The sequence below is a fragment of the Cololabis saira genome, chromosome 3 (genome assembly GCF_033807715.1).
Source record: "Cololabis saira isolate AMF1-May2022 chromosome 3, fColSai1.1, whole genome shotgun sequence".
Lineage (NCBI taxonomy): Eukaryota > Metazoa > Chordata > Actinopteri > Beloniformes > Belonidae > Cololabis > Cololabis saira.
Genome location: NC_084589.1, coordinates 21,244,354 through 21,269,955, shown reverse-complemented (window position 1 = coordinate 21,269,955; position 25,602 = coordinate 21,244,354). Strand labels below are relative to the sequence as shown.

General features: G+C 41.5%; 1 protein-coding gene across 10 annotated transcripts in view; it reads left to right on the top strand.

The window, feature by feature from the left end:
- phactr4b (phosphatase and actin regulator 4b) overlaps window positions 1-25,036 on the top strand; it is a 34,423-nt gene extending 9,387 nt beyond the window's left edge. For 2 of the 10 annotated variants that reach the window (XM_061716500.1, XM_061716501.1), the window contains exons 2-16: window positions 375-483; window positions 1,660-1,704; window positions 10,933-11,103; window positions 11,736-11,816; window positions 12,592-13,098; window positions 16,622-16,957; window positions 17,825-17,956; window positions 18,917-19,445; window positions 19,962-20,263; window positions 21,055-21,253; window positions 21,438-21,493; window positions 21,893-21,954; window positions 22,041-22,178; window positions 22,363-22,439; window positions 23,043-25,035. In XM_061716500.1, the coding sequence (XP_061572484.1) occupies window positions 1,692-1,704; window positions 10,933-11,103; window positions 11,736-11,816; window positions 12,592-13,098; window positions 16,622-16,957; window positions 17,825-17,956; window positions 18,917-19,445; window positions 19,962-20,263; window positions 21,055-21,253; window positions 21,438-21,493; window positions 21,893-21,954; window positions 22,041-22,178; window positions 22,363-22,439; window positions 23,043-23,058 (2,619 nt within the window). In that variant the 5' untranslated portion in view covers window positions 375-483; window positions 1,660-1,691 and the 3' untranslated portion in view covers window positions 23,059-25,035. Of the gene's footprint in view, window positions 1-374; window positions 484-1,659; window positions 1,705-7,697; window positions 7,842-9,027; window positions 9,741-10,270; window positions 10,843-10,932; window positions 11,104-11,735; window positions 11,817-12,591; window positions 13,099-16,621; window positions 16,958-17,824; window positions 17,957-18,916; window positions 19,446-19,961; window positions 20,264-21,054; window positions 21,254-21,437; window positions 21,494-21,892; window positions 21,955-22,040; window positions 22,179-22,362; window positions 22,440-23,042 lie in introns of those variants that run through there. The other 8 variants (XM_061716505.1, XM_061716506.1, XM_061716497.1 and 5 more) reach the window with 8 other exon arrangements.
- Window positions 25,037-25,602: the final 566 nt, after the last annotated feature.

Below are 25,602 nucleotides of genomic sequence, written 5' to 3'. Positions count from 1 at the left end.
AATGAAAATGTGTTGGCTGGCCTGCAGTCAAGATCAGTCTCCTATTGAAAACATATTTTGACAGCTGAAATGGGCACAGATTCCTGTAAAACTGGAACAGCTGCTGTCTTGCGTTCCCAAATGTTTAAGTCAAAGGAAAATGTGTCGCAACAGTAAACATGCCCGTCTCCCAGTTTCTTGAGTGTGTTGCTGGCATCGCTTTCTAAATTTGTTTACATTTGCTAAGTGCAAAACGTGAGTCAGTGGAGACATTGAAAATCATTTGTTCCGTTTGTTAAATAATAAAAGTACAATTTACTCGAAATCCATTCAGCACTGTTCGTTTTTTAATCTCCAGTTATGACTAACTGAATTCTTTTTAAATCCTTTTCCAGAGGGTTTAAGATTGGTGCGGTTGCTGCCATCAGCATGCAGGGGACATGAAAAACTGCTGCTATACTGCTGCTGAGGACCTCCACCATCCCACCCATGACTTTATTAAGTGTAAGTTTTTACCTGTGTGTGTATGTGTGTATATATTTACACAAAGAGACAATTAAATCAGCTTAAATGATTCACAAATCAAGAAAACTAAAAGGTGAAAAAGAGTATTGCAAGTATGAGCTCCAGTCCTCCCAAGACATTCATCGAATGAAGCAGAAATTGAGGTTAATATTGAAACTCCTTTTGCAGCAATTATTTCAAATAAGCTCTTTTGGAAGCTTTCAATCAAACCAGCATGATGTTAAGGAGGAGTTTTTGGCCATTCCTCTCTGTAGAACTGCTTCGGGTCAAGTCTGGGCTCTGATGGGGCCACTAAAACAGATTAATTTTGTTTTTCTTCTCTGTGATTAATTTACTTTGATGCTTTGAAGCAGTGTCGTACCGTATCAGCTAACTTCTACTAAGCTTCAGATGGTGGACAGACACACACACAACATCCTGAAGGATATTTTTGGTAAATTTGGAAATTCATCTTCCATTTGGTGATGGCAAGTGGTCCAGACCCTGAGGGAGCGAAGCAAACCGAAATCTGGTCACCTACTTCTCATAAGTAGCCACAGTATTAGATTGACTCCATTTATAGATAATTTGCCTAAATGTTGACTGGTGGATGTGTTTGAGATTACTTTATGTCTATTTCCAGCCTTATGTAGATCTCCTTTTTGCAAAGCTTGAAAGGTTCCCATCAGCAGATGCTGTTTAAAGAAGAGCAAACTTGAGTGTCTTGTTAATTCAAGTAGCTCTAAACTACATCTCCAAACTGATTTCATTCATAGGACCTCAGATTTGCAAACTATTGACTCCAATTAACTTTTGTTGAGGTACACAGTTGAATATGTATTCAAGAAATAGTTAGTGTGTTGTCATTTTAAGCACAGTATGATTGTCTGTTACTGTAATTCAGTTGAAGATAAGAATACATTTTATGGCAAATTGTTCCAGAAAACCAGCTCATTCCAACTAGTTAATTTTTTTTAACTTACTGATCTTTATCTTTGCCAGGGGAGAGTAAATACATTGTGTATGTATGTCTTTTCGTCTTCCAATGTAACTTCATTGTGGATTCAAGAAAACATCTTGGGACTAACTGTCCTAAAAAAGTTAAAGGAAAAAAACACACTTAACTCCCGGCTTGCATTTAAAGCTGATGTTGATTGTCAAACTCTTGTTTTTCAGGAACTGGTGATCGGCATGCTTCAAACTCTGTGATGGAAAATCGTGGTGAGTACTGAGTGACTTGTTGTGGTTTCGTAAGTGCAGTGGTAATGCTGCGGTGAAAAGCTTGGAACCTCTCATCTCGCTCTATATCCACCGTGTTTATGGGGATTGTCTAACCGTCCCCTGCACATTTTATGAGCCGCTGAAAGCCAGAGCCCCACATCTTTTTGACATTGGGCCTGAAATAAAAATTGGTTTTCCCCTCCTACACAGTGTTTCTTTTTTTCAGATCACTGTTACATGAAGAGTACTCTGGTAATACGTACCATCGAGTCATAAATGTTCATTCCATGTTTTACTTTCAGAATACGAGTCTGTTGGTTTTGTCTCCCAGTGTTAACGACTTTCATACAGCTTCTTCTTTTTCTGATAACCTCTGCTGGTGTGTAGGAAAAGGAAGCACTGACCACGACAATGTGCACGGAGGGTTTTGATTCACAATTAACAACAGTTCCCTATTTCAGTTTAAAAAAACAAAACCCAAAAATTTATAGAAAGTGGTTTGCAATCCGTAGACACCTTTAAGGCTTCCTGTGGACATTTCACAATAAAAGTATTATGTGGTTGTTGTCACTATATGACTGACTGACTATATATCTAATTGGCGAGTTTTGACATGTTGTTTTCAAAAAAGGGGAAAGAACAAACAAATGACTTTAGGCTGCTTTCTTTTTTTTGTATATACTATAAAATATAAATGTAAAACTTTTTTCATTGTACGGCTAGCCCCCATGTTGTCCTAGAGGCCAACCGCAACATGAAATGTATGTCAATTAAACCTCAGCTGACCCACTTCAAAGGAGCTGCGGAGCTGCTGACGGACGTTTAGCAGAATATCCGGTTTCAGATGTTGTTTCGGTAGCGAAATCAGACACCGGGTTAGTATAAACTGCTGATTACTTCCTTAATTTAATTGAAATACTGAGGAAGTGATAACAGCTAACCATTGACTGAGTCGACTGGCAGTCAAATGGATTCGCCTCACCTTAGAAGATAAAATATTGCTTTATATAAATTCAGCTGGAGTGGTAAAAGAAAGATAAACCCTTCTCAGAGTTGTCAGACGTGACGTTTTTGAACCAAGCTGTAAATATGTTTATTAAAAACTGCTCATCAACAGGGGATGTTTAAATGGACATTATTTTGTAGTAGAATTACTCAGATCAGATCACCAAAGTTTGCCCCGCTAGACTTTTAGGACACGTTTTTGACATACAGTCATTTATTTCAAAGCAAGGATCATTCTCTGCCCCTGTATTATTGCAATTTGAGAAATGACTTTTTAACTTCAACAGAACATAAAAAAAATATATGTTCAATCTAATCACAAATTTGAAATTTTGATTTTGATTATTATACTTTTGATTATTTGCAATTAAAAACTTTAAATGATTGACGTCCCTAGTTGACCTGTAACGGCAGGCCGAGCAGAATGCTTGTCAGGAGGGGGAGGAGTTCGCTGAAGCAATGGATCTGGTAAATTGTCAGCTTTGAAGAAATTCTGGCAAGCCATCAGACACCTTAAGAGGGGAAAACCTTTTGTCACTAACACTGTTTATGGTGGGGACCGCGGTAGAAAGAACAGTTTCTGCCTCCATAATGTCAACGGCAGAGATGCATGACATTCACCCTGAATGTTGGATGTTGATGGGCTGTCTGGATTAAACTGCTGAGGTGCGCTGGTCGGGGACGGGTCCTCTGGATTGGCAGACCACGATGGTGGTGCCTCTCTTCATAAAGAGAAGCCGGTTTGTGTTCTCATCACCGGACAGCCACACTTCTCAGCCTCCCTGGGAAAGTCTGTGCCAGGTTCACTCCCAGCAGGAAGTCATGCCCATTTCTGGTTGGTGTTGGACTCTGTCGGGTATCATTTCTGTTATTGATTCTGTCTTTATGCACAGAATGTTTACTGTTTCTGTTGGCAACGTCTGAAAGAAAGAGATGTCAAATATAGGTAGTCAAAATGAGCTGTTTCCAAAGGGTGACTGGGCTAAAGCTTAGTGATGGGGTCGGGATCTCAGTCATCCAGGAGGAAACTAAGAATGGAGTCACTGCTCCTCCACATTGAAAGGAGCCAGTTGAGGTGGTTTAGGTATTTGGTTTGCTGCTTGAGCTGCTTGAGCATCTTTCAGGGGATGTTTTTTGGAAATTTCCCACTGGAAAGAGGCCTTAGGGCAGACCCAGAAATTGCTGGAAAGGCTGCATCAGTTGTTTAGCTTGGGATCACCTTGGTGTCTCCCCAGTAGAGTTGAAGAGGTGGCTGGGGGTGGGAGGCCTGGGGATCTGTGCTCAAGCTGTTGCCCAGCAACCCAGTCCTGAATATGTGCCTGTTATACTTATTACAATTACATCCATTCTCCCTTTCAAACTGAGACCAAGGTTGACACTTGTCCCTGTTAGATTTCATATATATCTTGACTTACAGTATTAGTCTAATTCTGGTTAAGTAGTAACTGAAAACATGTTAAATTTGAGTCAAGGGTATTTGTATGAATCCGGTCTAATTAAGAAAAAAATATACTGCATACTTTTTTTTATTCACCATAGGTCCCTTATATATTTTTTTGTTTTGTTTATATATTTCAAAATCTAAAGATGTATATATTTTACTCTGTTTCAGATTTTGGGCTAAGTGTCAAAGTTTATCCAAATTCTGAAATATTTCTCCTCAGCCATGACGAAAACTGTTCATCCAGTGCCATGAATCTCATGGTTTTATTTATTACGTTACTTTTTAGATTATTTATACCAGTTAAATAACAAACTTTGTTGTTGTTGTTTTCAGTTTATGACCACAACTTTCTGAAATAATTGAGCATGTTTGTTATTTTTGGTTGGATTGTAGATTCCAGAAGAGTCATTCCAGTTTCATTTATTATCGAATTTATTTAATTCGTCGCAGCGCATGGTTTTTGCTGTTCGCTCATATCTTAGGAATTTATGGATTGATTTAAGAAGATACTGTTTCTAATCAAGGAAAGGGAATTATGTTATTTTGCTACTTTTAGAGTTTGCAATGACTGAGGAGTTTGTGGAGCTGAACTTAAAAATAAACTTAAGTGTGTGTGTGTGTGTGTGTGTGTGCGTGCGCGCGTGTGTGTGTGTGTGTGTGTGTGTGTGTGTGTGTGTGTGTGTGTGTGTGTGTGTGTGTGTGTGTGTGTGTGTGTGTGTGTGTGTGTGTGTGTGTGTGTGTGTGTGTGTGTGTGTGTGTGTGTGTGTGTGTGTGTGTGTGTGTGTGTGTGTGTGTGTGTGTGTGTGTGTGTGTGTGTGTGTTTAAATGCTTTTGCTATTTTTGTACTATTTATTTAATAACTGTACATTCTTGTGTTTTTATGCTTGTAGCGACTGAGCTCGTGACAGGTTACAAAAAGAAGAGGTTACCAACTGCCTCAAACAAAGGCATGCCAGATATTACATCTGCAGATTAGTTGACATTACTGATTACATTGATCATGAAAATTCAAATGGACATGTCGTTTAGAATCACATAATGCCGCATACAGTTTCAGGTCTTTCTGGGATGTTAAATGTTTATCCGTTACTGCAGTGGACTACTGGAAGAGCAGAAAATGGGAGAAAATACAGACATGGGGTGAACACAGTAAAATAAACTAACCAACACAATGTTCTAAAGTTGGGAATATTTCACAGAAAACCAACCAGCAAAGCAGGTAAAATGTCAGCGCTGATCTAGAGCATGTATTACAGAGAGCATGACAGAGATAATGACTAATCAAAAAAGTAATAGGCATGTTAAGTCATCATTAGTTTGCAGCACTCCCAAATATCGTCTTTGCTGTACGCTGCTGTTGGACCACGGCCCATGGTTGTAACTTAATCCTTTCATGTTAAACGGCTGCTGGCTACTACACTTTTCATTTCAAAAAGGTTAACGGGGACTAATCGTTAAAATTGTGCTGCCACTTGCAACTGCAATTAAAATCTTGTATGCTTGATAGCAACACATATTTGAGGTTCTGCATGTTTATCTTTAATCATTTCATCCACTGATAAAGTGCATGTAAGTTACAGGTGTGCTGATAATTTGGGCAGTTTTTTAATTGGAGGAGCTAAATGTGCTGTAGTCGGTCCCACTAGAACTTTTCAAGGGATGAAAAAAATTATTTGTACATATATTTTTTGCATTTCATGTTCTTAGTCAAGACATTTCCGAGTTTTAGTTTGACATTTTGAGCTTTGATACAGTAGCTACATCTTGTTATGTAAAGAGATAGTGGTACATTAATACATTGTAACCTTGAAATCTCTCCGTCTGTTTCGTATTTCCTGCTTTGAGCTGTTTGTTTTCATCTTTTGCAATTTGCTGCCCGTGTGTGTTTGCGCCTGCAGGTCTTTTGGGAAGAGGGGAATTCTAGATGTTCCTAAACCAAATATCTCACCTTCTTCAATGAAAGACTCTTGTTTGTAATGCTTATCCCGGGTTTTGGCTATTTTTGATTCGAGGTTGGTCTGCTGCTCAAGTGCGACATCCAGTGGTTTCAAAAGTCACATTATATACCGTACTTTAGAAAAAAACAAAGGGCAGAGCTTTACAGCACTGTCCCTTCTGGCACGTTACAAACTCTCCCCATGACGGACAAGGCTTAGTAAATATGAGTACATATGTCTGTACCTGAGTCACGGTGCCCGCCTGCTGAAGTCGCCTGGCCCAGTCTGTTATCCAGGTCAGGCCAACAGGTTCTGGGCTCTTGCAGATTGGCTCAGATCTCTCTGGAAGTCAGCCCAGTGTGGAGGCTGTATGTGGGGCACAGGGAGAGAAAGGGAACACTGCTGAACACACTGTAGCTCTCCGTCTTTAGAAGCAGCTCAAGATACAGCCAAACTCTCTGAAAACTCTGATCTATCAAGGCATAATGACACAGCTTGATGCACCGGACTCCTCTGAAATACACACGGTCAAGCTTTTGTGAAGGCACTCAGACTTCGACAGAAATCAAAGCACTAATGCAAAAGGTCTGGTTCGCATTCCTTTTGTGTGTTTTTTTGAGAGGTTTCTTTTTCTGCTTGCTCTGCTTTTCTATATTCAAGCCCCAAACAGGAATGCTCTTCTTAGGCAATGTGTTTCAAAGTCATGCAAATGCCTCCAGCGCTGCTGAAATTGTGATAAGAGACCTGGAGATGTGTATAAAATGGTGTCTGGAGACAGGACGGGTGTTGAAGAGCGGGATAAACACGGTCTTTTAGCTCTGAAAAACAGCAGTAGACAAATATTAGTGTGCATACCGACTGCAGAAATGGAGGCATATATCTTATTAACTTAACTTAAATTATCTGAAGGATTTGTTGACTCTACTGGCATTTCTCCTCAAATAGTTTCAGCTTTATTCTTCTGCAATTTGTATGTTCTGCTGATGTTCAAACATATGAAATGGATCAGCCTTCTTGTGTTGCTTCCACTAAAGGTCATGCCTCCAATCTCGAGCTTTACATCCACTCCCTGAGGACATTAGCTCCACAGACTGATTGAAGGTTCTTGCCTTTGGCTCGGATCTTCTGTCGGCTCCAAAGAGGCGAACATTTTGATTCCTTTGATTGAAAGAATAACTCTTGTGGTTTGAGCTCAGCTGTTTTAAATCTAGTCGAATCTTCTGTGTTTAAGTACTTTTATTTCACCGTTTTCCCCAATTCATAGTATTCTTGTTATTGTACATACAGTATATTATTGAATCCACACATCGTGCCACATACTGCTGCACACACATCAAATTGAAAACATAAGTCGCCTTTCTCCCAGGAATGGTAGGCATCCCTCAGTGAATGCTGACCTGTGCTACGAGCCAAGGAGGGAGGGTCGTTGAACGAGGGGGAGAAGGAGTCCTGCTCCTGGAAGGAGGGATGGTCTTAAGGAGATTGTGAGAGGGAGGGACGGGGGAAGGACTGAAGTGAACGGCAGAGAAGTACGGATGAGGGAAGGACAAAGAAGAGGAAAACGTTAGAGCAAGCCGGAGTTTTTTTTTTTTTGGGGGGGGGGAAAGAGGGCAGGTGCAGCTGCTGATCTCCACATTGAAGTGCAGCGTTCCTGGTGCAGGACAGGTAGAAGCCCCTCAGGGGCTGGATCATGGGACAGAGCCTTGGTGTGGAGATCCCAGCTCAGGACCCACAACAGCGCAACAATGGCGGTGAGTTTCTAGGCATACTTAAGCATGCTTTACGTGCTTAACATAACTGGGTTTAACATGCACAGCTTATAACTACACTCTTATTTAACAGTGTTTGAAAGCCTTAAAGTATCAAGGAGAAAAGAAGGCTGAGGATTGTGTAATCAGCTATGCACAGTCTGCTTTCTCTCCTCTTCTCCTTCACTTTCACCACCACAAGGAATGTTAAATCGGTTGGGTCACGTGAACACATTTCAACTGTGTTTTTACACACTCATGTATGCGCTGCACCTTAATATCCCCCTTGTTACACTGAACAGGATAGCTGTCTGCTTAAAGAAATACAATCTGGATTCTTGTTTTGCATAATGCTGAATACCACATATTTAACCACAGAGGCAATAATGTTAGGCTCAACAAAGTACCCATTAATAAATGAGTGGAGCAGCGAAATATATTACTTATATAACACAATATTCTGACGTTATTTGTGTAAATCATTAGCAAATGATTTTTAGGTAGCACAAGTCTTTACAAAAAGTGGTCAGTGATTAATAACCACCTTGCTCAATTAAGCAGATTACATTTCATAATCTGCCCTGACCCTGGCATGAGTAAGGGTTCTAATGAGGTTGAGGGATCTGCCAACTGCTGGAACGCTTTTTAAGTGGAAGCGGACGACTTTTTGTGAATGATCGGGACGGCTTTGCTTACAGACCCAAAGTCAAGAGTCCTGTAACTAGATGCTTACCTGACCAGGCTTCCCATGACTCAGCCAACCATGAGGTCAGAGGTAAAGTGTCTCTGGGAGATGCTTCAGACAGAGCTGGGTGTGGTTTAAGGAGGATGGGGCCACATCAGAGGAACACTCACACAATCACACTCCCCCATGTTTCCTGACTGCCCGCTCTTATCTCTACAGGGCCTCTGATCGGAGAGTCAGACCACTTGAAATGTGTTTTTTGTTTTATTTTAGATGAATGGAAGTGTGTTTGTACTGTTATTTATTAGCTTCACTGGTGTCTTCATAGCTTGTAGCTTAAAGTTTCTGCACTCTCCGTGGTGGACTGTGTTATTGAGCGTGAGGGGAAGAGGCTGTCTTTGTTCTCCGGGAGGAAACAGCACTCCACCCTGATTGTGTGACTGTGTTTCCAGTTCCCCCCCACCACTCTCCATAACATCTGTACTTATTTCTCCTGTACTCCCATTCCAAAAATCACAGTAACGCACACGGTCAGAACCCGGCAGAGCTCTGCTCGCTCTCAGCTGAAACAATGACAGGCTGAACAATTTCTCTCTGTATCTGGGAAGAATCATTTTCAGTGGATTCACACTTTCTGTTGAATTTTCTGTCCTTTTTCTGAAATTTTTGTGGATTTTTTTTTAATTATTTTTTTTTTTATTTATTTATATTGTGGATAGGGAGTTTATTTTTCAAATGGATGAAAGCCGCCTGAGTCCTCTGTGATCGTTGAGTCGGCACTGCTTTTTTGGTGGTGCAGGCCTGACACAACCAGCTCTTATCCTGCTTCACCGGCTCAGCAGAGCAGCTGTAACAGAGGCGTTTCTGACAGGCATTTCTGTCTGCACTTTGAGAACCTCGGTTCTGGATCACGGAGAATCTGTCTTGAGCAATGCTTAATCTGGATGTTATGGCAGCTGGTCTGAATCCTCAGATTTCTACCTCGCTGAGATAAGCTGGATTTCCATGGTGTGAACTTGTCTCATGAACCTGGACTTTGTCTTCTGTTGTTTTGCTCTGGAACCCTGCTACCCTGCGCTTTCTTTCTCTCTTTATGATTTGACTGCTGGAATACACACGCAGAGGTTGATTTTTTGGGTTGCCGGATGCTTCCTGCTTCTCCATGGCATGCTGTTTCAGGTCCCACCACCATGGAAGCTGGACTCTTAACACCCCAGGTAGATTATTGTCTGCTTTCAGATGGGTTGATCAAGAAACAAAACTTTCCAACTGGGTATCCATTCCAGGAACTCTGATTTGAACATAGTCAGGTCTTTAAACTCTGTACACGCGCTAAATTCAGATTTTGCTCTGCCGTAGCCGATGTGCAGTAGCGGTTAAAGAGTCTGTTCTTCAGCTACAAAAATGGGTTTGAGTCCTGCGTCAACAGCCATCTTCTACGGTAAAATGGTCTTTAGCAAGATACTACAACCCTGCCTGCCACACAGGTGCTGCTCCTAGCTAACCCTCACTTGCTGTGTGTGAGTGAAACGGTTTCTAGCAATGATATTGCTGTTGTATGTTTTGCTCTTGTGTTATTTAGTAGAAGCCTAAGTAAGCTCCGTCAGAATGGTGTGAGAGCATATTGTTGTGGGAATGAAACCGAACGGTTCTGCTGATGCCGAGATATCCTGTGTATGCATGAGTCTGGATGTTTTAAATCAGACCCTGTTTTCCTTCCAGTGGTAAATATTATGTCTGCTGAATACAGCAGCTGCAGCCTTTACAGAAAGCTAATGTTCAAACATCCTCCAAAGTCAGCACTTCGTCAGATGGCCTGTCAATCACGTGTAGCAGACTATTTAGCCATTACTGCAGAAAGCTATTTAATGGAGTACTTTCAGCCTTGGTGACATCTCCTAATGATCAGCGTTCTCTAAAAGGCCTGGCTTCGTGACTGGTAGCTGTGTACATGTATCCTGAATGACAGCCCTTTTCTGCTGCATCTTTGTGTGCCCCTCTTCTGGCCAGCGGCAGCGAGGGCTCAGAGTCTGATAAGGCACCAGTCTCCATCCAGCTAAGGAATGTGAGCACTTGACAGTGAGAAACGCTGGCTAAATGCCAGTGTCAGATCAGTCCTGCTAGCTGTGGCTATGCGGAGGGCTCCGTGAGCTTCCAGCATCACCCTGCCAAAGCACACTCAGTCCCTGAGAGTTAACAGCTCAAGATAATGCCAGCCTTAATGAGCCGGGCCATTTTTACAATGGCAGCAAATCTTAGTTGGAATAAAAGGCTATACTGATGTCGCCTGCTGATTGGACCTATGCTTTCATTTTTCAGGTTCTGGTGTCTCGTTTTAAGCTGCAAAGAATTTTGCTAGTGCCTTTTAAAACAGTTGGATTTGGAGTTGATTATTGTATCTGCTTTTAGATGATGAAACTGACCAGCACCACAGTACAATGGTGGGAGAAGGGGGCAGCACAGGGGACAGCACCCCTCCCCCAAAGCGTAAAGGCAAGCTTTCTACCCTTGGCAAGATCTTCAAACCCTGGAAGTGGCGGAAAAAGAAAAGCAGCGAGAAGTTCAAGGAAACTTCCGAAGGTTTGTGATGTAAACTCATTGTTTGTAATGTTGAGTGGACTCCACCTTTCCTTTGACCCAAGTCTTATTGATTACATTCAACTTTCAGCTAGGGCTGTGCGATTAATTGATTTTAAATCTAAATCGGATTTATTATTCAAGACGATGTTAAAAAAAGGAAAATCGATTTTCCTTTTTTGCAGTTGGCTGCATTACAGACAGAGCTCGTCTAGTCATCTTTGTTTGGTCAAGAAAATTGTAAATGTTGTCACTTTACTAAACTCAAGGAGGATTTACAGTATCTTTCAATTGCACTTCATTCTCAATAGGGAAATTTGTTTGCTATTTTTCTTTAAAAATAAAGATAAAATATTTGAAACAATTTATTCCATTGTCTTTTGTAGTTTTACCAAAAAAATCTAAATCGAAAATTGGGTTTTCAGAGAAAAAAATCTGGATTTTATTTTTATCCAAAATCGCCCAGCCCTACTTTCAGCTGAATTTTTCAAATTTGATGTTTCTGCCCAAACGTTAGCCTCCTCCCTCGCTCTCTGGATGTTTTCAGTCTCCTTGAGAAAATATTCTTATATCGCTTTATGGCTTTGTATCTCAGAGTTGATAAACTCGACATAAATTCTGTTTGTAAATGGCAGAACTGGAGAGAAAGATGTCGACAAGGCGTACGCGACAGGAGCTTATAGAGCAGGGGGTGCTGAAGGAAATCCCCGACAACGGTAAGAGGACTGCTGTATTCAGCTGATCTGTTTGCATTGCCGCGTCAGTCTTGAGCCGTTCACACCCACACTGACACTACAGTTAAGCCGTCAGCACACTACGGCAGGAGCACCATCAAGCAGGTGTCTCATATTTTAGAAAGGGCAAATATACTTGCTGTTTCTCACAGTAATGCATTATCTGTTAAAAATTACATGCCACTCTCCAGAGCTGAGGAAAAGTGGAACGAATTGTACCCTGCAGCAGAATAGCTCCGAGAGGGGAGTATGCAAGCTGCAAGCTGCAAGCTATCTCCTGGCCCCACTGTTGCAGTAGCCCATTTATTAAACCTACAGCTGCTCCTTCATCACATCAGTAAACACTGACTGTGTCTGTGTGGCTTGAATTAAGGGCCTCTTCCTTTTTATATACTGTTATAGTCTTTAAAATACCACAAATCATAAAGAAAAGGCCAGGCAAGCTTATTTGTATAGCACATTTCATGCTCAAGGAGGTTTAGAGTGCATTTTAAGATCTCATTTCAAATGATGTAGTAGGGGAAAAGGTACTTTTGACATTTGAGAAGCTGTAAATGGCCTATGTTTGATGATTTAATAAGTCAGCTTCTTAATAATCAGTTGTTATGTTACTCTTTCTACACTATCAAACAAGACACCCTCAGTTCATAACAGAATAGTATGCGTTTCATTTTCTGCAGCATGCTCGACCAGATCATTTTTATTTTTGTCAAGTGTATTCATGGCGGATCTGTTTTGTTTTGGCCAACCATTTCAGATGGAGATGCACAACATGTGAAACAGTCCTATGTGAAGAACGGCCACACTTTGCCGGTCGTCAGCGGAGGAGGAGGAGTCATCAGCAGTGGCAGGAGCCCATGCAACCAGGGCAAACTTCCCCCCGAGTCAGACTATAGGAAGAACCCTGCGTGGCTCAGCCAGGCAGACGATCGCAGGGGGCAGTCACCCTCCAACGGAGACCGCCGCGGAGCTTCTGGCCCCAGGGCCACAGGACTCGCTGAAGACGGATGGAGAAGTGGAGGGATGGGGCCACGGGGACACGGGGAGGGAGAATGGAAATCGAACCTGGCCTGGCAGGGTCAGATCCACGGGCAGATGGAGGAGGGCAGACGTGGAGGTCGGCTTCACCCCGAGGACGGGCAGAAGAGGCCGGGCCTGCAGAAGGCTCCATCAGAGGACGGCAGGAGGAGTCGGCCTGCCGAAGCAGACTGGAAGCCTACACTCCCCCGACATGCATCTGCAGAGGAGGGAAGGGTCCGCAGAGGTGAGTCTCTCCTCTTCTCGGCTGTTTTTAGGTTTTACAACAATTTTGGAAATCTGTGATCATAAAATCCCTCTTGAGTTTCTGTCCCTGCGACGGTCAATGATGAAGTGCACATTTCTAACTTGACCTCATTCATATGTGTGTGACTATAGCAGGTGATTCGTCGGTCTGTTTTTTTTTTCGCTTCCTCTTGGTGTCACTTTGCAGCTTCTGTGCTGTCCTCCCAGATATAGACAGGCTCCTGTCGGCTCCCAGGAGGCCTGCTCCAGCTACGCTTTCTTATTCAGGAACATGAGGGAATAGCTCGTCCTCTCTTCTCCTTTTTTCTAATTAATGTGTCAAGATCACAACGCCTATTATTGCCCCTTAACGCCTACACTGTTGGCTCAGTGATAATTGTGAGGTGCCACAGTTAATAGATTTCTCTGCAAAATATAAATTGAAAAATAAGTTGTGCTGTTTTAAACCTTGCGTGTCCAGTCACTCAATCATGATCTTATGATTCAACCTTTCTGAGCCAAAGTTCTTGACTGTGTGAAAAAGTGCATCAATGAAAAGACCCGCAACGGAGAACTGTAAGGAGGATAAAATACTTAATATGAAAAAACAACAATATGAACCACTTCCATCAGTGAAATAGCAACCAACCTCCCAGTTTTGTACATGAGTGGTTATTTTGGGATTTAATAACCCAGCTTGGTTGATCCCTCTGCCTCACCTTGTATTCTCTTTTTTTTATTTCTCTCTCTTACGCTACGTTCTTTTACTCCCTTTTCTTTCTATCTTTACAACGTATCCTGTTTTCTGTACTCCATTTCTCTCCATCTCCCCTCTGTACTTCACTCTCACGTCCTGCTTTCCTCTGGATTATTTCCTCTTCAGCTGCGTGACGTCATGGGGATAAAGGTTCATCTGTAAATAAACAGCCGTAAAAACTTCAGAGCTGAGGCTTTGAGGAATGGCGTGGGAGCAGCAGCAGCGTTGGGGCTGTGGTAGGGTGGGCAAGGGAGGCTGGTTTTTGGTGGTAATTGCAGCCGCCTACTCTGTTTATCTTCAGAGCTGATCCCCAGATAATGCAATTTTCAAACATGTGCTTCCACGGAGAGCACAGCGAACGGTGGAGCAGCCTGGAAGCAGAGAACGCTTCATTTCTCAGTCTGTGATCTGAAACATTTATAGCAACGCTGAGGAGTAGTTTAGTGAAGCAGCGGTGCCAGTTCAGTCTAGTATTGATTGAAGATGAAAGAGCGTCTTACGTGTCCTGCGTCTGGCCGTCCCAATAATGCAATTTTAGTTGATTACTTGTTAAACAAATCACTGCAGTTAACAAAGTAATTGTTGTTTCCTGTTCTGCTCTATTATAGTAATACAGCTTGGTAATATAAGCCCACATAAGAAAACAAGGTTGTCATGTTATGGCAAAGGTAGATTATAGACATGTAGTGATTGACAGTATATTTATTAGTATTATTTCTCCATTTCAGCCCAGTAACACATCTCAAAAGTCGGGACAGGGTTCATTTAGGGATAGAAATAAGGTTTAAAATTACAAATCCTGTTGACATCCCTGATGTCGAGAACTTCTGTGAAAACTGATATAAACAGTTTACACAAAAGGCTGAAGTTCAGTAGGAAGTTGGAAGTTGGATAGAGGATCTCCCAATCTCTAATCTTCAAATATTTGAGAAACGCATAAAGAGCGAAGGAACGAACTTCTGATTTCCAATCGTCATTCATCAACAACTGATGGAACCACATAAGCACTGGATTACTCTGGAAAACCTTTGTCAGGCGCCACAATACGGATCACAATACATTCACAAATGCTACTTTATACTGTGCTGTGCATAAAGAAGCGACTGGAATAGACCTGCACACATTAGAAAAGGTACTGCGTTCAGATATAACATAACATAACATAACACAAAGCTTCTAGATCAAAAGAAATGGGCAATGTGTGCTCTGAACCAAAGACCAAAAGGACCATCCAGACTGTTATCAGCAATAAGTCCAAAAGACTGACTTTGTAAATGTAATTTATACGGTACATTGAGGTTAGAGTGGTGTATGCTGCTTTCAAGATCATATCTTTTCCAGGGATGTTGTTGTATTTTTCAGCAATATGGTTAAATAGCACATCCTGCACACAAGAAGGTGGGATAGGTTCTGGACTGCCCTGCCTGCAGTCCTGAATGTGTGGAGAGTTTTAGAGCATTAGAATGACCAGGAACTATTGCACACCTTGAGACATGTTTGTAGAGGGGGTGGGACAACATTACTCCAGAGGTACTTGGTTTTCTCAGTGCAAGAACATCTTTTAAGTGATTTTTGAAATGGAATAACAACCACACCGATTGTCTTTGGAATAGCTTGCAGTCCTTAAATGCAGAAATGGATCTACAGTAACAAATTTATTGAAGTTGACATGAAAAACCATGACATGACATGTGAAATGATGCTGTATACAATGAAACAGAACTTAGAAGATGATATAAGTTGTATATATATATATATATATATATATATATATATATATATATATATAAAATTTGTTTCTAATCTGGGCTATGAATAATAATACATTTGAAGGTTAAAAAAATGGAGCTATGCTTTGACATTTTGGCATTTTACTAACATGCAAGTTAAGATTTCCCTTTGCCTATTTGACTTTTTAAACAAAAAATGATACTGTAAAAATATAGCGTAATTGCAATTGTACCTTTTTATAATGTTTCAGAAATGTCACTTTTACGTGAAACAGTTTGTCTGGTTTGTGGTCCAGCTACGACCACAAACCAGACAAACTCCACATGTAGTATTAATTAATATTAATCAACTTGCCCCAGCCCAGATTTTACCTTCTTTATTCCCCTGTTTTACTCTGACAGAAAGCATGAGTCATAAAATGAGTATTAGCTTTATGTCAGATTTGAAAATTGTATTTTAGGTCCATAAACTCATTAAGACAATGTTTATTGGTGCTTTTTTATTACCATCTTTATTCTCTACAAATGACACGTTGCCTCTTTCCATATACTGGGGTCTCTGTTCTATACTCAGTGCCAACTAGGCGGTGTACTGTTTAGCTTTATCATCAATTCCATTTAATGAATGACAATATTTCCTCATTTTATCAAACTTATAAGAGTAGTTGGTGGTTTTAATGCCAATAAATGCCGTTAAATGATAGTAGGTGAAGGTATTGTAATAAGATGTGATTAAATATATAATTTCGAAAAAGCACCAGTGAAACCTCCATCTGTGGAAAATGATGTGAAAACAGTAATAAAAATATAACAGTTTCAGATGTTTCAGTTTTTTTTCCAACCAGATAAATAGAAGTTACCCCCAAATTAAAGTTATTGTGCTTTGGTCAAAAATAGAAAATCAGATGGCTCTAGTCCTGCCATGTAAAATACTAAGGATCTTTTCTTCCTCAGTTGAATGAAATAGTATTTAAAGATTTTTAGTTGGAATTCACATGGATTACATAACACCTTCCTGTGGTGCTTTGTTTTCATAGAGTCAGACAGCCATTTTGTGCCTGACTCAGAGGCCCTGCAGGATACGCTGCGGGAGCCTCTGCCACCCAAACAGTCAGTCATGGCTCCAAAGTGGCTGATGAGCTCAACGCCTGAACCCGGCAATGAGGGTCCACATCGGATAACGTGCAGTCACCCCGCCGCCCAGTACTCCTCTCCCTCGGCTGCCACTTCCAAACCCGCTCGGTCCGTGTCTTCTGCGGGTGCCGGTACTCAGCAGTCCTCAGCTTCACCCCTCACCTCCACCTCTCAGCCCGCCAAGCAGCCGCCTCTGCCGCCGCCCAAGCCCGTCAACAGAGGCAACGCAGCCATGTTGGGTAAATCCTCATAGACAGATTACATGACCACAAAACGTGAATTTGTGCAGCTCCGAAATGTGCATTACAAACACTCAAATGTCTCCTTACTTTGACAAACATAAGACGCACACAAAGAAGCACAAACACTCGCACATCCTTGTAATGATGTTATCTGAGCAGCTTGAGCAGCTTTTCCCCAGCTAGTTAATTATTATGCCTGGACTACTTGAGCGGCAACATTTCCAGTGTTTTACACTCTGAAGTGAACAGGGACTCTTGTGCCTGTGGGCTGCTGCTGCTTCAGTGCAGGCGCTGTAGAGGTGCTTGATGTTTGCTGTGAATCTGTCTCATCTGGGACCTTTCATTCCCAGTTGGGCAGGGCTTTCTGCTTTCAATGAGTTTTTTTATCTTAGCGGCACATCTGGTTACTTTGGTACCTTTTTTAATATGTCCTGCTTACTGCAGTGGACAGTTTAATGGATCTGTCCATGAAGACAAAGTAAACATTGATGTTATTAAAAGGCTGGTTGGTAACTTTAAAGAAAAAGTAAGAGCCACACGACAGTCTTTAATCTGTTTTGGTTTTTATATCCAAGTTTTTTTTAGACAAATGAGACATTGTATGTTAGTGAAACCTCTGGGGATGATGGTTTGTAGCACTTGAACAGAGCCAGTGTGGTGCTTTCTTTTTTTTTTCTTTCTTAGGCATCGCAGTATCTGATTTTGAAAGAGAGAAAAGTGGTAATGATGTTCTTGGCTATACCACTATTTCTTTGGCAGAGTAGAACTAAAGTATTCGCATGTAATGAACGACTTGTACAGTACGAGCGTGTGGGTGCGTTCTTTAAACACTCCAGCTGAAGGCCTCCGTCTCCTCCCTGTTAGTCTCCGCCCTGCAGGGGGGAGAAAACGCTCAGCTTCCACTCTACTGGTCCTGCTGGAAGCGAGAGTGCGACTATGATGTCTACCTGTCCCTTCCTGTCTACCTGTGCCGGCGGGCCGGAGGCCTGCGCTCAGGTAAAAGGATGCACCTGGTGTTTCGCCGGGTTCCAGTGTCTGGAATGCCCCCTTCAGGAACTGCATTCTCCATCATGTTCCGTCCTTTCTAGCTGCCAACATGCCTTCAGCTTGTCAACTGGCCTTTTAATGCTTTTCTTTGGATGTTGTATATAAGAGTTGCATGTGTATAATGAGCTGTCAATGTCTGAGGAGGAGTTTCTGTGGTTGTGTGCGCGCACGCTCAGCTGACTGTTTTAAGGCTCGACGTGCGAGCGAGGGAGAGCCTTCAGCAGGTTCCAGCTGCGGTCTGCAATGCATCAATTTCTACAGCACTAATCCACTGTTTCTGCTCAGAGGGGGTGATTGGGTGGACATGGATGTAAGGATAAATGAATGGGTGGGAAAATGGAGGGTTAAAATAGTTCCAAGACTTAATGTAGTGACAAAGATGTAATCAGTTACAGAGTAGTCATCTGCATGCCATAACCCTGTCAGCACTGGTCTCTCACTTTGCCTCTGCAGCACAGCAATGCTTTCAACACCACTGTTGCTTTATATCTATTAGAGAGGGTTTTAACCACTATATACCAAATATAGAAATGTGCATGCAAATAACTGCACAAAGCTGTTTGTTTAGGAGCTTTTATGTCATACAAGGCTAAATATATTTAAAATCTGGCTGTGAAGAGCATGTAGGCTGTGTACATGTTTGTCTCTGTGACCTGGTGCACGGTGCATTCCTCGCACAGCCATGTGATTCCACTCACTGGGCGTGTGCAGCAATGCTCAGTCAGACATGTCAATCTAGTATGTGCTCACATGTTGGTGACATGGTACACGTATGACTGATGCTCATGTCACAAAGGCAAATCACACTAAATAAAGCACCTGCTCACATCTCACTCACATGCATAAGCTCTAGCTACTGTGTTTGCTTTTATTAGGAGCCATTGGATTAGCGTTCGTTTTATTTTGCAGGCGACTTCACCCAAACCACAGGAGGAGCCAGTCTTGTGCCGGCCAAGCCGTCTCCCCCGATGCCTCCTAAGAGGACCACCCCAGTCACCAAGCGCAACACAGAGGACTCTTCATTGAGCCATCCCAGCAACCCCTCCCCTCTGTCTCTGGAGGACCACAGCAGCCTCTCTGTAGGTTTCCAGCTGCCCCCTCCTCCTCCTTCCCCACCTCTGCCCACTCACATACCACCCTCTCCACCCCGCCAGCACATACACACCCACCATCTCCATCACCAACACTCTTACCCCCACCCTCTTCCCCAGCCCATTCCAATGCTGTTCGACCCGCCGAGCCCGACTCACGACTCCCCTCAGCGCCCGGCCCCCGTCCCTCTGCACATCATGATCCAGCGGGCCCTGTCCAGTCCCGGCCCAGCTCAGCCGCATCCAGATGGGTCACAGCGTGCGCACACTCTGCTTTTTGAAACTCCTCCAGAGTACCAAGGAGACCGCGGTCGTCCCCTGCCCGTCAGCATCCAACCACTAAAACTGTGAGTGTGTCAGTGTTCTGCTGAGATGTTTAATGGCTTCAGTTTAGCAAAACTCTGGTTTAAGTGTTTTGTTTAGTTTAGTTTAGTTTAGAGTTTAATTACAAATAATTAAAAAAACACAAATACAGATAATAATCAATCGAGGTTTGTAAAATGGGACTCCCCAGAAGCTACTGTAGCTTATGAATAGGGGCCCAGTCACACAGCAGAATAACTATAAATTACACATATAATACATATACATACAGTATAATAACCTTATAACCTAAATAAGAAAAAAAAAACACACACACAAAAAAACAAAACAAAAAACAAAAAAACCTGAGACCTCCTCAGATTTCCTAGATACGAATATATTCTTATAATACATCAGGTATTGGTACATAAAAAAATTAATAAGAGACATAATTTAATAACAATTTTTGTTTTAGTCTTTTTTTTTTTTTTAAGTGGTTAAGTTTCTGCATTGTCTTCATTTTTACCTGTAACCATACACCTGTTTAAATGTTCTGTTAGATCTGAAGATGACTACTCAGAGGAGGAAGATGACGAGGAAGAGGAAGAGTATGATGGGGAAATCCCTCAGCCAGAACTTGAACCGCGGAGTCGCCGATGCTTGGTTGGTGACGCCGGGGTTTGTATCATACCGGGGGGAAATGGCAGTGAGGATGAAGAAGAAGAGGAGGAGGATGAAGAAGAAGATGAGGATGATGAAGATGGAGAACACTGTATGCATGGGGAGGACAGTGACTCAGATGGTCCAGTGCTTCATAAAGATGAAGACTCAGATGAGGATGATGAGGATGAGCCTCCACCAAGTAAGCAAGTCCCTGTCTGGTAGGATTCTGGTTTTAAACATCGAGTTGCTTGTTGGTGGTTTTTTTGTTTGTTTGTTTTTCTGTTTTTGTGGAGCTGTGCAGCGTTTTGATGCTCTCTCTTAGGGCTGGGCGATATGGACAAAAAGTCATATCTCGATATATTATATTATATTATTTATAGCTGAATGGCGATACTCAATATATATCGATATTTTTTCTGTGCCATAATTGGGGTTTCCCCCAAAGCATTATAGCATAGCATCTCTGTTAGCTTCATTTTTTCTGAGGCAAACCCTTAAAAAAACAGTCAGTTTTAATACAAAGCCTCGTGCCGAATGTCACACAGGTTCCTTTATTAACAGAGGTCGGCACAATATCAAAATGTATAAAACAAATGAAATAAAAATAAACTGCCTGCATATATAGAATAAAAATGCTTCTTGAATAAAATAAAACAAATATCCCTTTCCTGAATAACAATTAAATTAAAATACACTGCAATTAATACAATGTAGACAGTAACAGGCAGACTTTTCCACTGAGGTTGACAGTTGTGCAAATAACAAAACATTTGTGCAAATCTCAAATAAAACATTCAAGTCAATTTGTCACAAAATAAGCTATATCAAAATAATTTTAAAAGAAAAATGTTTCGATATAAACGATATCGTCTCGTACCATATCGCGTTTGAAAATATATCGATATATATTCAAATCTCGATATATTGCCCAGTCCTACTCTCTCTCTCTCACAGCTGACTGACTTCTTTCCCGGCTTTGCCTTCATCCAGGCGCCCTGGCCAACAGGGTCAGGAGGAAGGACACCCTGGCTCTGAAGCTGAGCAGCCGTCCTTGTGCTCCGGACAGGGACAGGTTCATCCAGGAGAGGAGCAGCAGAGACGACCATCCTCCAGGACAAACCGGCCTCACCTGGCAGAGCAGAGAGCAGTGGGAGGCCATTCGCACGCAGATTGGCACTGCACTCACACGGTAAAAACAGAGTTTGTTCTGTTGCTTTTCTCTTGTGTTGCTTAGCCTGGAAATAGTGCAATTCTTGAAGAAATAAAGAGAATACTTCTCAGATCGTTGTCCCACTTATTGCCTGACTGACAAAGTGATTAAACAGTTTAAAAATAGTGGCACCTTTTCTGTCTTTCTCTCTCTTTCACTTCAGGCGACTTAGCCAGAGACCCACAGCTGAGGAACTCGAACAAAGAAACATCCTCCAGCGTCAGTAATCTTTTTTTCTTTTGTCATTTTTAAATCGGTCTATAATAAATAATGACTTGTGTAAAAGCAAAAGCAGTAAAATAAAATTTAGAGAAATTGCTAGTGACGCTTTCAACTAATCTGTTGGGGTTTTAAAAGCAGCACTCATCAGTCCACGGACAGATGGCTATGTTTGTAAATTATTCTTGTTTGTGCCAGATTTTTTCTGTTCGATGTCTTTGCATTTACAACAAAGCGACAACAGTAATATACACTTGAAAAGGATATTTGAAACAACTGAGGTATCTAATTTTGGAAACTGTGTTTGACACCACTTTTCCTTGCCCATCAACCCAAGCTTTCATGTCGAAGTCTAAATTTAGTTCTGTTGTTCTTTCCCCATCCTTATTCTTTCTTTAGCCAAGAATCAGGCTGACAGGCAGGCAGAGGTTCGAGAGATCAAACGGCGGCTGACCAGAAAGGTGAAGCACAACACCTCAGATAAACATCTGAATGCCATATCATGTGTTTGTGAGGAAATAAACTAAAAAAACAATCTCTTTTGTAGCTGAGTCAAAGACCAACGGTTGCAGAGCTACAGGCCAGAAAAATCTTGCGATTCCACGAATATGTGGAGGTCACAGATGCTCAAGACTATGACCGGCGGGCAGACAAGCCCTGGACTAAGCTGACTCCAGCTGATAAGGTATCCACTTCAATTTAAATAGTTCAAATAGAAGGTGCCGTGTGAAAGCTGGGATTACTTATTTAAAAAAGCACCTAACAAATGTCCCTGCTGAGGGTTGTTTTACATAACGTTGGCAGTGAGTTTGATGTTTGGAATGTTTCCTTTGAAGCGCATGTTTAACTGCGAGTGTTCATTCATCCAGGCAGCCATCCGGAAGGAGCTCAATGACTATAAGAGCAATGAAATGGAGGTTCATGAAGAAAGCAGAATTTACACAAGGTATACCCTTTTTTCCAGAATAATCTCAATTTTATAATCTTACATTTTACAGTAACTTAATTTGTGCCTATGTTGATATTCTATACCACGCATTCTCCTTTTGTCTTGACAATGAGATTTTCCACCAAAGAGACATTTAACTCCCATCACCGGCCATGCAGATGTTTCCATGAGGTCTCAGAATTGTTTGCATTTCAGCTCTCTAGTGCTCAAAAAGATATTACATTTAAAAACGATAGCCAAAATAAGAATCCAAGTTATGTTAAATAATCTAAAAATGCTAACAATAAGTCTACTTCTGTGGTGGACCAAGATTGATAGAAAATCTGGTTTCTCAATTATATCCAATATATGTTACTCTATAGACACTTTGTTGTAACCACAATGACTGAACAATAAAAACAAAAATTCTAATAACGTGTGCATATTTTTCCACAATTGGGAACCCTAATTTCCAGACTGAGAATTTAGTATGAAACTGATAACCCCATCACCAACTATTAAAACTTGTAAGAAGTATTAAAATGAAGTGTGATTTGACATAAAAAGCTTAAGGATGACAAGTGTATTTTCATGACTCGTGAGATGTTTTCTCTTTTCCAGGTTTCATCGGCCCTAGCGTCCGCCACTCTCGGATAATAAAGCACTTAAGATTTTTGTGGAAAGAAGCTGCTCTGCAAGCAGACCTGTCGCCCTTTTACGTTTCCAGAATGTGCTGTACTGTTGATCAGGGAAGGCCTGGAAATGACTCGGAACAAGAGTCCTCGTCGCTTGCCTTCCATCGCCCTCTCACTACGTTGCTTTTCCTGAACTGAGGTGCTGGTGGGTGAGGACCACGTGCAGTATTTCTCCCAGACGCCAGGGGGACCCACGTGCCAATGAAGTGTGGAGGTGGCAGAGCTTCAGCACAGGGCTTATGCTCACTCTGCTATAGTGTGGTACCCCTCAGGGACTCGGATATAGTTACCTTTAACGCGGCCTCATTCTGTGTTGCCTTTTCTTCTTCTTTACTGTATATAGAAATGCCAACTTGTCTTGTTAATGTAATAGCATACAATAAAATAGTAATAACAATGACCTTATAATACACAGTAATAATAGATAAGAGACAAGCTGCTACATCAAGAGTGGATTGAGAGTGAAGACTGGGATACTCTGCTTTAGGACTGAACATCTCTGGGATATTGTGTGTTTTATATTATTGTGTACAGACTGCTATTGTTATACTTTAGAATGTGACTGGGAAAGATCTAATGACAAAATATTCTATAATGAGCAAGATATTTTATATTGTCATTTTGATTACATGAGTAGTGACGGCTTTTATACGAGCCTTGCCTGTACTTGTGGTTGTGATGTGAGGTGGCCATTTAAGCGTCAAAATAGTTAGAGAGAAATGCGTGTGGGGAGGCTGTTGGTGTCTTTGTGTGCCAACGTCACTAATGCCTAACGGAGAATAGGATTCTGATTTCTGCAATCCACTGCATGAGCCAACACTAAATCCAGTGCCATTGGATCCGGTTGATCTCTCTTCATTTATACTTTTTTTTTTTATGAGTTTTTGTACTTCCCTTTAAAGCTCTAACATACAATGCATTCTGTAGTCTTTTTCAGTAAGGTCATTCTGATAGTCTCTCTGCTAAGTCAAATGTAAGTTGCTGTGAGCATAGATCAGGGATTTATCAAAAGAAAAAAAAAAGATAAACGGTAAACAGGGAGTCATTTTGGCTGGAGCCTTTTGAATCTGCAGAAGTGTTTTATCTTGCGTCGTCTGGCCAGTAGCTTACAGGGTCCTCACTACTGTGTACATGTTGGTATAGGTTTAACTGATGCTTCTGTATATCTTGTCTTCCTTTTAATTTGAAAGCAAATTTTAAATAAAAGCATTATAGGTTGCTATTTTTTTAATTGCACAATATTAGTTTATGATTAAATGCTACCAGAAGGGGAATAAAAGTGTACGTTTTCTGTTAAAGTATGTTCATTTTTAATTGAACTGTATGAGCTGGCAATTTTTGTTTTTCTGTTTATTTGTAAATAGTCACTTCTGGATCTAATTAAAATAACTATAATTCCTATTTCTTAAACCTGTGAAATGAGGCTGCATATGAGTCCTCTTTTTAATGTGTCTTTCCTCATGACAGTTTATATTGAAACTTCTAAAGCAAGAACATGGAGCTGCAGCAACACCTTGTGGTGGGTTGCATTTTCGTCATCGCTTAACCTGGAAATTGTAAGCGGGTGTCTTGGGTATTTGAAGATACGTTACTGAATGGTAGTTAATTTGCTGTCATTAAGGGTTTTTGTTTGTTTGGTAATTTTATAGACTTGGATAACACTGATACATAAGTTAAAGAGGGAAACCAGCATCTTCAATAGCTACAGACTGAACATGAGGAAAATGTCAACCAAATGCACATTAAATGTATTTGTTTAACTAAGATTTGGCATGGCGAGCTAGATTATAACTGGCAGCACATACGGTCCTGTTTTCTCTCACAGTTCCAAAATGTTAGAAATCTGATGATTCTAAATTGACCACAGCGATGAGGGTGACGGGATGCTCCTGCGTTACCCAGTAACAGCACCGGGTGCACTCCACCTTTTGTTGTTGTTGATAGTTGGCATAGACTTCAGCAGACCCCTGTGACCATGAATAAACAAATAAGAACTAAATACAAAAGTTCAAGCTTGAACTAGCGTTTTATTCCTTAAACAACTGTGTTGCAAGATGTGCATCCTGCAGTCACAAGGAGGTGTTACTCTGTTAGAGAAGGATCAAATTATTGGTTTGCAAAAGTTCTTATTGGAAATTAAGTCTTTCCAAGGTGTATAACAATTGTTTATAGCAGTGGTGTTCAATCCTGGTCCTCAGGACCCCATGTCCTGCATGTTTTAGATGTTTCCTTGCATCAACACACCTTATTTAAATCAATAGTCATCACCAGCTTTTCATCAAGGTCTGTAGAAGTTGTTGAGGATGCAGTCATTTGTGTCAGGGTGTGCTGGAGCAGGGAAACATCTAAATGCATGCAGCGCATGAGATCCTGAGGACCAGGATTAAAGACCACTGGTCCAGAGTGATGGACACAACTGAAGAGCAGTGGATGAGGCAATGCACTCAACACGCCTAGGGCTTGCCATGTCTGCAGAGGCAGTATTA